The sequence below is a fragment of the Cebidichthys violaceus genome, unplaced genomic scaffold, assembly GCF_023349555.1.
Source record: "Cebidichthys violaceus isolate CVI_PGR_0920_01 unplaced genomic scaffold, fCebVio1.0.p SCAF_15, whole genome shotgun sequence".
Lineage (NCBI taxonomy): Eukaryota > Metazoa > Chordata > Actinopteri > Perciformes > Stichaeidae > Cebidichthys > Cebidichthys violaceus.
In genome coordinates this window covers 8,875,911-8,888,463 of record NW_027176318.1, presented here as the reverse complement: position 1 = coordinate 8,888,463, position 12,553 = coordinate 8,875,911, and the positions used below count along the sequence as shown (strand labels likewise).

Sequence of the window (12,553 nt, the reverse complement as noted above, 5' to 3'; positions counted from 1 at the left end):
TGGTGTGTCGTTATTACCAGCTAGTTGGCATGTGAGATCTCAACCTGAATTGGTATTGGAAGGAAAAAATGAATGCGGAATGGGGAAACTACTCCTGACCGTCACTGTTTTTACACCCACACTCTTGCGTAAAATTACCGTCGTCACTCACAATAGTGGCTAGTATTTGTTATTCCGTGAATCAAGTGACAGGAAAGAGGATCTTTTGCAATGCTGATGAACTGAATTGTTAAAATGACACCCACCCAGCCTTTTCTCCCGGTTAGCACTACTCTTTTGACTGGGATCGGTATCACTGTCCTCCCACATTGTGGCACACCGTGACTCAGTTAGCCTTTAGATATGGGTGTTGGCTAAAGAGTTCAAGAGCCATTTGCCTACTACTGTACAAGCAGACATGTGATTTCCAAAATAAAAGTTTACACAAGAGTCCGAAAAAGATAAGTAGACACACAAAGTAATGTTACAGAAAGGTTAGCAATGGCTCATGTATTTATTTCATTTAACTACAGAATAAAAGTAATGCATTAGCAAAAATACCTATTAATGATACCACCTGGGTTAAAACCCAGTTTTGGCAACTGTCTGGCCTTCTGGGACGTCTGGGAGCAACAACAATGAAATTCCTACCATTTCCACTGGAGCTGTTATGTGGCTGACCCTGAACTTTTACTTCGCTGAAGAGAAAAGCAAAATGTCTTAATTGGTCTCAGCATCACATTAAGATGTCATGAGCTAGATTTGGACTCACATTATCAAACAGCTGAGTTGTTTGTATGTGGCTGTAGTTGCCTTCGAGGTCACGTCTTTGGTATTTGTCAAGCCTAATTAAAAGGCCTCTTTTTACACATTTCAGAGAGGTTTCTCACTCCATAGAGGAGCATGTAATCCTGGTAGTTTTATAACATTTGTAGACTTAGTATTCCTATAGATCTCATACAGGCATTAAGAAAATATTCAGTATTTAGTATCTGACATGGTTTTCAACAAAAAAAAGTGAATTACCTTGTTCTCAAAATATCTTTAAATTTGATTATTTTCAGGCCAAGACCATTTAAACAACACTAATCATATTTCTTCTACATACTTGGCTTCCTGTTTGTGTGCTGAAGGCTCTTAAGTTCAGGGGAAAACAACTGCTTTCGAATGAATTATGAAATTGCTGTCACCAGTCATGAGACCAGACTGAAATGCTTGAACTTTGTATATTGTAGTCTGGCTCAGACAAACAGCCACGTCTTCAAAGCTTTTTAAATCCCGTCTCAGACCTTTCCTTATCACTGAACCACCAGATAAATTCTAAATGCCATTAAAATTGAGTCGAACACTGATAACGCAGAAAACACAAGAGCTTAAAGATTGTAAATGCCAATTTATGTATTTGTCTTAATACAAGTTTTCTATAAGCTTGTTAGAGCTGGTGAAGCTCTGACCACACAGACAGATGTCTGTTAGTTACCAGCATTATGGTTCACGGGAGTAAAATAGGTTTCTTCATCTATTTTGAATGTGTCTTATAGGAACTGAACTAATTGATCTGAGCAAAGTTTTACTGAAAACATCTAAGCTGTTGAATCCCAAATGGAGTCTGGGAGTCGAGTGATCCTCCGCACATCTACCCGTGTGGTAGCAGACACTCCTCTCTCCACAGAACAAAGTGATTTCTTGGTTTAGCAACAGAGAATACACCCATCCTCCAGACTCTGATTGCTCGCTGCGAGCTCTTCGGTGCTTTACAGGGAAGCGTGGAGATGTCAGGGCTTCAGCGCTCCTCTGCCGTGACTAATCAGGGCTGGATAAAGTTGCTCAGTGGCAGATTAGTTCTAATATGAGGGAGAGTTGTACTGACAGATTCAATCCCTCTGTGTACCGAAGCAATCAGCACCAAGTGCAGCCACTTCTAGCTACTGTTGGGACTCTATGTAGATCAAAAGGACCGCCTTGTGTGAAATAGCCCTTTATGTAAGCACACACACACACAAAGGCTTTTGACTCATCCAAGAAAGAAAACTATTAGGATTTTGGCTTGAATCATCCCTTGGACATTAATCAACATCTATACGATTCCCTGCACTCTTTTATCCTCCTGTTAATACAGCTCTAATTTAGAGGACTTCAAGGGGGTCGATGGCACATCATTCAGATGGAAAAATCGATGACTCAGGCATTTTCTGTTGCATGGCACGGACAAGCTCCACAGCCCCATTGATTTTGTTCTATTTTGGGCAGCAAGGTTCACCTCCCATATTGGCTGGTCAGAGCAAGGCAATTCATCTGGGGGTCTAACACGGCCCCCGAGCTGGTCTGCCGCTACCTGAACAAGCTTCTGGAATAGAGATCTGCTGCTAATGTGTGTGAACAGCCTTGGCGCTCCTCAATGGCTAGCAGATGTAGCTGCCAGCTGAGTCCATTAGTCAGCGAGGTTGAATTAGTCCGCCGCTGTCCCGCTCCTCGCTCGTTCATCTCGCTAATGGGAGAGAGCAGAGTGGTGCAAAGGCGGTCCGCGTGCTGGAGGACAGCACAGGGTGCGGAGGTACAAGTTGAAAGTGATGGAATGACGCAACACGAGCACGGGACAGATGAGGCGATCGCACTCAATCCTTGTGCCATCGATCCAGCTGAGTGTCATGAAGTTAAAGATTAGGTCAGTTTGGAAAACACCATGTCATGTCATGTCATGACATTACAAAAGTTGGAGTTGTTCATTTGTAAAGTTCAAATAGCACGAGTACAGGACAACATGCAACAGTGTCTGTCCTCAGAAGGTATTTGGATATTCTGGGCTGCATGTTGCACATATTTAACTAAGAAACTGTTGGTAAACCAGCAGAGTGTCCAGAAAATGCTGCATAGGGATTTAAGTCTGGTGATCAACAAATCCCAAGACGACGAATATCAAGTACGAATATCAATAATTGATCCGACTAACAAGTCTCGTTTCTGGAGCCAAAGCTTCTTCCTCTCTGGGCAATATGTTTCTTCATTATGATTAACACGTAACACTGTAGGTTCATTTAAATCAAACCACATGTCCTCAAACACTCATTAATCCGCGCTTCAAAAACAGTCTGGAGTAAATTGTACATATCCTGCAGTTTCAGTACATTTTCTAAAAACTACAATGCCCAGCTGTTCTACGAAATTACTGAGCCTTTTTAAAAAAATTATATCTTCAATAAAAGAGTTGAATTTTATGTAGTAATCCGTGGGCGTGGGGCTAAGAGCCACAGACAATGTAGAAAAGTCAGAAAGTAGTGTGAGACGGACTAATGCAGTATTAGTTCTGGTCTTTTCACAGGATTTGTTGACGGTAGGTAGACTTATCCTCAAGATCAGAGATACTTCTACCGAGGAGATGAGGAGCCACAGTGAGTGCAGATAAATGTGAGTCATTATGACTATAAACTCATATAGCACAGGCTTTGGCATTACATAAATGATACTCTTTTATAAAGAGAGTTGGAATAAAACACAATAAAAAATCTTTAGTGCACTTTTTTTGGAGCACAACTACCCAATTTGTTGTTATGTGCTTATTACATTTTATTAGTCATTATGACTAATGAATGCAGTAGCATGGGAATTTAAGAGGTAATCGAAAGCTAAGGCAGGGCTTTGTGTAAGGTGCAAGTTTTTCTAAACTTCCTTTGGACTGAAAGCGGATTCTTCCCCTTGGGGTAGTAGTTTCACAATATGATCTGGACTCAAGGTCCCCTTACTAGCCTTTTCCAGAGCTTTCAATCGCATCAGGTGACCAAAGTTCCATACTTTGTTCATGTGAAGACAACTACGTAAACCTTCATGACAAATGAGACAAATGTATCCACAGCAGCAGACTGTTAGATGTGGCTGAAAGTACCAGAAAGAGCTAGTAAGTGGGCCTTGAGTTAAGATTGTCATTTTTTTTTATCTTTCAGGTTGTTCAACAGATGGTGTGTGCGTGTGCGTGTGCGTGTGTGTGTGTGTGTGTGTGTGTGTGCGTGTGTGGGGGGGGGGCAGCCTGTTTATTCATCAACACTACAGTATATGATGTTTATGTCGTCACCCTGTTTCTCATTTTCACTAATTTGGGTTCTAGCTGATGCACTTTGAAAATGTGTCTAAAAGTAGAAACAAAAAGTAGAAACAGTGATAATTGCAGTTGGAGCAAGATGTGTTTCTACGTGTTAAAAAGGAAGAAATGAGACACAAGGAAGCAGATTTTTTTTTTTCCACATGAACTGAGGTGTTTTTACTGCATTTCAGTAACAGAAACAGCCTTATTACACATTGTACTCACAGCGAAGAAGAAGACACGTCCTCAATGTCAGTGAACAAAGTGGGCTTCAGGGAAGAGAGCCTGCGTATCGGACACAGGCTCTCTCCACTCAAAAGACGCACTCCAGACAGAATGCAGGCATTAAAAGCACCCAGTTGATGCCTTGGCGGGTCAATACAACACACACAATGGGTGTAGATGTGATCGACAAAACTGTGTGTGGAGGGGTTGGGGGGGTGGGGGGAGATGGGGGAATATCCACTGACACAAAATCACTGGAATGGAGAGGACTTTTTGATTCACTGGAGGACATGCAGTCACGCCCGTAAAAACTCTCTGGAGTTTGGACGTTTACTGGTAGCAGAGAATACGCGCAAAATACTAATCACTGGCCTCTATTTCTAGATAAGAAGTGATACTGTGGTGGCCCCTTTGCCTCCGCTGTTGGTCAGTTGATGCTCCAGTGATGCTATGCCAGTGTGGGGTCATGTTAAACGGGAAAGTTAGACCCTTCAGGAAGTAAAGGTCAGTCCAACCTTCCCTCCTGGGTGGTCGACACTTCTACTGATTACTGCTAACACCAGTTTTGTCCTTTTTGTCCACATGAAAAAAAAACTTGTTTGTGTTATTTTTTCGGAATATGATACTCTTGCAAGTCATACACATCCATATAGATAGATGAACTCTTTTTTTATGTCAGCGTACAAGGTAAGCTGGGTGACTATATATGAAGACAACAACTACAACTTTCACAGCACTGGCATTGGTTAATTTTAAATACAGTACTCAAGCATTGTTAGATTAGTAAAATAATATATATATAAAAAACAAAACAAAAAAAAAACCCAGAAACATAATACCCCCGAAAAAATAAGCTACTGTACGCAAGTTGGTTTCTCCCCTAAAATGTTTCTTTTGTGTTTCAATGGCATGATGTACATATTTGTTTTTAACCATACCAAAAGACATTTATCCAAAGGGAAAATTGTCTATGCAGTGTATCACTTTGGACTTCCCTTAATTTCATACAGTACCATGCATTTATCTCATTAGTTTGTGTTTCGTTTCTTTTATTTTTTGTCCTCTAAATTTAGACTGAAATCATCAATAAACGTGTTAACATAGCGTTGTCTTCACATAGACTCAGGTAATGGTGTTTTAGTCGGTCATTTCTCGGTGCACATCCACCCTATTGCATGTTGACAGGTTTTGCAGGATACAGTGGCAATCGTGGGGTGGGGGTGGGTAGAGAGGGTGGGGGAATTGTGGGTAGTGGGGACACTGTGGGTCGTAGGTTATGGGACTTTGGGGTGGGTGGGTGGGTTTCGTCGGGTTGGTGTATGCCGAAGGAGGGGTTTCGGGGTTGTCAGCTCCTAGACGACAGCCTTTGAATCCTTGCAGACCTGAGTGGTGGTGCCTGAGTTAGTCTGTTTAATGTCCATCCTCCCTCCCACATGGTTCACTGGTCTGAAAACACAAATAGAACTGTGTTAGGGCAGATTTGGTCCGAGACTTCAAGCAACGCTGTTAATAATCAGTCGCGCGGTTGATAATTAGTTCTAGCTGTTCCTCGAGAAGATCCCGGGATTTAAGTCCTTCAAAGTATGACAAGTGATTCTTGTAAAAGAAAACCAAAAGTGTGCTGCCGCCGTTACTCGAGACACTTCAGAAGTCCTTGACCTCGATCTTTTTCACACCAAATGTCTCCCGTTCTGTGGTTTTCTTATCAGAAATGACTGTAAAAACTGTGCGGGTTCAGAGAAAAGAAAAGCAGCTGATTTGGAGGAAACGGGTGTGTTTTCATGCTGATAACAGCGGCCATCTGAAGCCTGATGACCAAAAATGTGTTAACACCAAGGGCGACTTAATGAGTGTTAGAGACCAAGAGGGGAAATGCCGGAGCTAGAAATGAGCGATTAACTGCTCAGGTGAAAGTGTAATTGCTACCAGATTTCCTCCTCTCCGTTAATGATGACATAATAAAGTTGTTATAACACTGCAATTGTCTTTCCTCTCTTTGTTTCATTCTGAAGGAGACTAAGGGCTGCAAGAAAACCCCCTTGCCTAAACTTTTCTTTTCCATGTCACGCCTACTATGAAAATATTCAAAATGAAATGCTTGACAGTGATTTCCTCCTCGGTCCTTCCTCCTTCCTTCCTTCCCCCCCCACCTTGCTCGTTGTGGAAGGAAGGTACGCGGAGAAATCCATCTTTTCTGCCATGACTGAGCCATCATGCAAAGTGCTGCGCATGGAAGGAGTGTGTAGTGCATGTAAATATAGACGCGTATTGTTGCTGGAAGAAAAATGCTGAGCGGAAATGTTGAACGTGTGCGTGGGTGTGGAGGGAGCTGATGACGGACCAGCCTGCAGCGCTGAGGATTTGCAAAAGAAAGCCGGATTGGCACAGACACAGACGCACATCTGGCTCCTCACTAGACAAGCATCTGTCCACCCTGATTGGACGATTGATTAACCATCCAACACCGAGTGAGGGGGGAGCGTCTGTCTGTGTTTAGCGTGCTCCGTGTCCTACCGTACCTTGATGGGGCCATCCACCGGGTCCAGTCCCTGCTCCGACAGCTGTTTCAAGGCACTTAGAGCAGCCTGAGAAGAGAGGGAACAACAGATGGTTGATTGAGTGAGGGAGGAGGGAGAGAGGGAGATTGGGTGGGAGGAGAGTGAGTGTCACCCTTCAGCTGCTTTTCAAATAACACTTACTCTGGGAAACCTGATGCCAGCAGGACACTTTCCCTTCGTTCTCTGTTGTTTTTGGCTCCTCTCCGCTGACTGTTTATCTAGCGTTATTGGGTTAACATTTCCACTTTATGTTTTGGCTGCTCTGCATTTTCCTAAGTCAGTCTGAGTGACATCTGTATTATGTGACCACAGCTAAACAAATAGCAGCAGGTCTGAAATACCTATAAATCATAAAGGTAACGCAACACACAGAATCTTAACTGTTTAGCCCAAAACTCACACTAAATAAATGAGAAAAAAAAACAAGTGTGTGTAACATTTTTATTGCAAATTGTTTAATGACTTAATTATGTTCAATTTGTGGTTGAGAAGGGAAGCTTTCACTGCAAAATGACACTTTCACTACCTCACACAATCAAGGAAATAGTTTTGAATTAACCATTTGTGGCACATTTAGTTTATAACCACAACCAGCCATGTGCAGCAACCTAATGCCACGTCATTTAAAAAACGATATCCTATCTATATTTCCACGAATTCACGCTACTTGAAGAATTCACCGAGAGCCGTGTGCCAAGCCTCCATCAGAAACGCCATGAGGTCATTTCCTTCCTGCTCATCGCCTGCCTGCCCGCGCCAGCGAGAGGGGGCTGCTGGTGATATGAGGAGGGTCCAGCCTGCTATCATAATATACGCAACATGTGTGGGAGTCGAGAGGTGCAGCGCAGACTGACACACATGCTATGTTAAGTGGGACTGGGAAGATAAACAAAATAACAAATGAAACCCGAGAGGCGGAGGTGTTTTCGTGAAATTTTCTGGACATTTTGCAACTTCTGAGGGCCGATCCACGCCAGTAATGACAACCACTGAGCTAAACCCATCGTCACCATAAAGACCCCCCAATTAATGTCACAAGCAGAAAACCCACTAGCGGACCACTTCTCAAGAAGAGCTGTTTAAGAGACCTTAACCAGGTTGCAGTTCCGATCCTGACACAGATCCTTTCTCCATCCTAAAGATTGGCTCCAGATGTGTCTGCCCTCTCTCTCTTTCCCACTGTCTCTTAGCTGGGGAAGAGATCCCCCACCAGAACTGACACTACTGGATCTGGCACTGCAGATCTCCATACCAACCGCTGTTTCAACACAGCGAATTACTCATTCAGTATCGGCGCAATAAGAACTCAATCTGTTCCTGTGTTATCATGGTGTCTAACAAGGATTTAATTGGCCTTTTCAAAGCACCACCAACCGTTTTAATTGCATGCTTATAAATGTTTTGTCAACGTGGGCTTCACTGGTTTCAAATGGCAGATAATTCATTATGGGAACATTTCCTATCATATAAAAGGTGATGTTCTAAAGCATATCAGTGTGATTTAGTGTGGACTAGCAAAGTTAATTCGGTAAATGTATGTGCATGAAAATGATTTATCTGCACTTTGATTGCATGTTTCATATTACAATTTCTTTTGAGTTAGTCATGTTGGATTTTTAAATGCATTCCATCATTATTGTAGATTTAGTCTTTTATTTGGGTGCATAATTATATAATCTGCAACACGGACTGAAAGATTCTGATGCTGAAATGTCGAGTCCTCCCACAGTAGTTCCTAAACATACCGTATAGTCTATCTACATAGTAAATAATGTACTAGTAATAACATAAATAAGAGTGTTGATGAATAGTACTTCACTTAAAGTGAACACGGTTGAAAAAGAAAAACTTCACACAAAAAACCCCCATTAAAAACCCCATTACATCACCTCTTAAAGCTCCACTGTATTATTTTACATCTGGTACGAGAGCTAGCCTGGATCCCTCACACTCTATCACGAGTTAATCAGGGCTGAGATAAGGCATACGTGGTGCTCTGCTCAGTGGATGAGTGAGATGTGACGACTGGCTGAGTTTACCTCATTATGGAAAGCCCACCAACGTCACTCTGTGCTTTATTCTTATTAGTTATATCAGCTGGTGCTGACGAATTAAAATTCTCCCCACAAGGATATCTGAACGGCAGACATTTTTCCGATACTCTCACGGACAGAGACGTCTCCGTGTGAAGAACCGTCTGTATTTAAGTTAATAAGCACTTAAGAGGATGCATTTATCACGCTTTAATCCTGAGAAGATATAAATCCCACTGCGCAGTGTATCAACGTGTCTCTGTGGAATGTAATACGTAGAGGAGGATGTTACACTCAGTCACCTGTGTGCTCACGTCCAAAATCATTTTCTAAGTGTTTAACTTCAGATTATGAGTAACATAAACCAGGAATCATAATTTATGACTGACAGGTGCAAGGGTCAAAATCTGGTTTGAATCCATCAAATTGAGGAAAAAAAAAAAAAAAAAGACTAATGTGCACAGGTACTGAAAAATGTGCAACAATATAGTAGGACTGGCTTGAAAAACGGATACTGTTGGGTTAATACTGAAGGCTTTTCTCCAGAGACCCAGAAATCAACTGTAGTCTGTAACAGACAATTTATGGTGCAATGTGTTTTTTTTTCGCCGTGAAGATCTGACAGCCAGCGAGATTTAGAGCTTGAATATACTTGCAGAGATTTAAGGCGACAACCCTGTAGAACATGACAGCTGAGGGAATGTTTTCACGATTACACTGTTAATAAACATAAATCATATCGGGACTCTCGATATAACCGTTTTTTATTTAATTTTTTTTTTTTTATATGTATCTGGTGTCATCTCACAATGACCAGGACTGTCTGAAGCGGAAAAAAGTCATTAAGATAAGAGGGAAACCTAACGCAGCCAGATTAATCCAGGACATACGATCAGGTCGCACCTGATAAACAACAGGGACAGATCAATCAAAGCTTTCTCTGGTGACCAATAAATTGTAATCACAACCAACTTCTCCATAATCACCTTTTGTTTGTTGTATTTATTCGGGTTTGGGATCTTTCTCTCCCTGAGTAAATAGCTAGAGCCCATCTGTTGGAGGGGTGGTGGTGTGTGAGAGTGTGTGTGTGTGTGTGTGTGTGTGTGTGTGTGTGTGTGTGTGTGTGTAGGGGGGCGCTGACTGGAGACAAACAGCCATAAATCAGAGGCTTTGGCGGTGGCAGCGCTGCTGATATACGACAGGCAGGCAATGAGGGCCGTGGCAGCCAATCCCAGGGCCCGGCAGCTCAGCGAAGGACACAGAGCCTAAGACAAATACTGGGGCTATCTGTGGAAATGGCAGCCAGTGAAATCATTATTTTTCTAATGAGATAAGTTGGCCATCGTTAGAGGCAGCCGCTACACTGACGCATCAACACCAGAGGAGTGTGTTTAGTCTGAGGACCGAGTTACGCAAGGTGGAGATGTTCCATCTCTGTCATGGGACAAAGGGAGAGTACGAGGTGGGCGAGGAGACAATGTGCAGAGAGGATGCTGAGTCACTCACAAATGGGAGAGGAATAGAATGGCGGAGGCTTTTGGAAATGATGATTTAAACTGGAAAAAAATGTGTAATTGGCCACTAAGGGCTTTCCCAAATCTGAAGGCTGGGTTAAGCTGGAAATGAATTAGTTTGTTTTAAGTTTCCTCTCATCATGTCTGAAGTGGTTCAGAATGGCCACACTCAAAAAGTTATCCTTCATTGAGTTTTAAACATGGGTGTAATGACACGTTTTCAAAAGGTCTCCACTGGAGGGTCTTCATAGAATTGTGTAGAGAATAAAAATGGAGTATAGTTGAAGCTTCAGATCAACAAAAAAGAAATGGTGCCTCATTCACTTCAATGAAACCACTGCATTGGCACAGCAGGGGGGGGGCTGACACGGGGGGGGGGGCAAACAACAAAGCGCTGGGTTGTTTAGCAAAACATTTTTTTGCCTTTTACCGCAACACAATTCATTGTCATCTGGAAACGCAAACGTACCTCGTAATGAGAACGGCATTATGTCGTTTTCACCGAGCAATTGTCGAGACTCAAACTGGATCTCCCGGATCATCTTCTCGCCGGTGCCATTGACAGCATGGCCGTACTAACGCAGCCCTTTGAATTTCCTCTGGAGTACTGAAGTCGCCCTCATCACTCCATCTTCACCCATCATTCCTCAACACAACTTCAGATAACAACCCAGCACTATCCATCAATCCAAGACTGGGAGCCAACCTGAAGCGCCCCACAGACCACTTGACACGTCCATCTATCTATCTAGCCGTCCCGAGTTCAAAGGCTTTGGACAAACAGCGGTCCAGTGCGATGGGGACTTGAGGAGGATCTGCGACCGTGGCCGAGCTCCTGATGCGGATTGACAAGGGCGGCTCATTTTTCTGGGCCTGCTGCGCCCCTTAATGGCTTCCCCGACAGAGGCTTCGCTTCTGTCAGCGGCTTAGCCAAACAAAGGGCCCGGTCCCCCAGGAGTCCCTGGCACCGGCCTGATGGATCTGATGGATCGTTGGATCACACTGACCCTGACAAATCAGACCCGTGTCAGCTCTCTCTGCTGGACTACTGGGTTCTAGGGCATTAGTGAAGACATTATGGGGAACGGGTGGCTGGCTGAGGTAAAGGTGTTAAAAAAAAAAAAAAAGGAGCCGATAAATGAAATGTTTGGTGGGAAAGGAAGCGGAGAGAAGAAACTAGGCTTCAATTCTTCGATCTCCATCACTTCACCCTCTGGCCCTAAGCAGCCATCAAAGACAACCGGGAGGTCCTAATGAGGTGAAGACCACCAGCACATCATTCACTCTCACATACTTGCATCTCTTTCTCTCCTCCCACTCTGAATCTTCACAGCAGTAGAAGAAAGAGAGAAGTTCGCCTAGTTTGAATGTTCTCTGAGGTTTATCAGATCAGATCCTGCCTCTGCTCTGCTGGAGGCCACATGAAAGCACAGACACCCGCTTACGGTTTAACCCGATGACCCAATCTCAGTAGTACAGTGTGGCATTTCCCTCCTAACCTAGCAGATCCAGACTCCCAGGGCGTTCTCCGGCTCTGTACGGACCAGCTGGACTCTGCTCCAATCTTGAGTCCAGGCTAAGAGCGTCAGTGGCTAGCCTCCCATCGCTGCCTTGATCCCGCATCACTGTCTAAGTCATGCGTTTGGACGTCCACATTATCTGAGGCAGCATGACGCACGAGAGAGGCTTGGTTTCTTGTTCTCGTTCAGTTTGGCATGACTGGAAACCACCTCTCAGCAGCTCTACAGGTGCATGTGGGCTTGTATACTAATATGAAACACAAAACAACAGTTGAAGAGATAAAGTTTGGAAGGCTCAGTGGTGCGGCGTTATGTTGTAGCATGCAAGTCTACTCTGCCTGAAGAGTATATCACAAAAACAGTTTCTTTTTAGAACCAGAGACGACGCTCTGGTGGACCGACCCAAGCTACCCGCTTTTGTACAATCACTATTAATCCTCTTCTTTTGCAATAAGATGCTAGCTGTCGGGCCTTAACAACACTAGAGAGAGTCAGATTAACGTTGAGTGGCTGGCTCCGAGGCGAGGGGGGCGGGGGGCGGCACTTGGAACATGAAGGGGATGCAGGACGGCTGCTGATGAGGATGATCTAAGGGACTTCCACTAGACTAAACAATGACCAGAGTGGATTTCAAACAGAGTGTTTTACA

The 12,553-nt window shown here is 43.6% G+C and overlaps 1 protein-coding gene across 1 annotated transcript in view; it reads right to left on the bottom strand.

Moving 5' to 3' along the window:
- Positions 1-4,200: 4,200 nt before the first annotated feature.
- The window catches only part of stau2 (staufen double-stranded RNA binding protein 2), a 74,120-nt gene continuing 65,767 nt past the window's right edge, over positions 4,201-12,553 (bottom strand). The window contains exons 14-15 of the mRNA XM_068709846.1: positions 6,799-6,864; positions 4,201-5,725 (exon numbers count right to left, since the gene is read on the bottom strand). Of these exons, the coding sequence (XP_068565947.1) occupies positions 5,690-5,725; positions 6,799-6,864 (102 nt within the window). The 3' untranslated portion in view covers positions 4,201-5,689. The remainder of the gene's footprint in view (positions 5,726-6,798; positions 6,865-12,553) is intronic.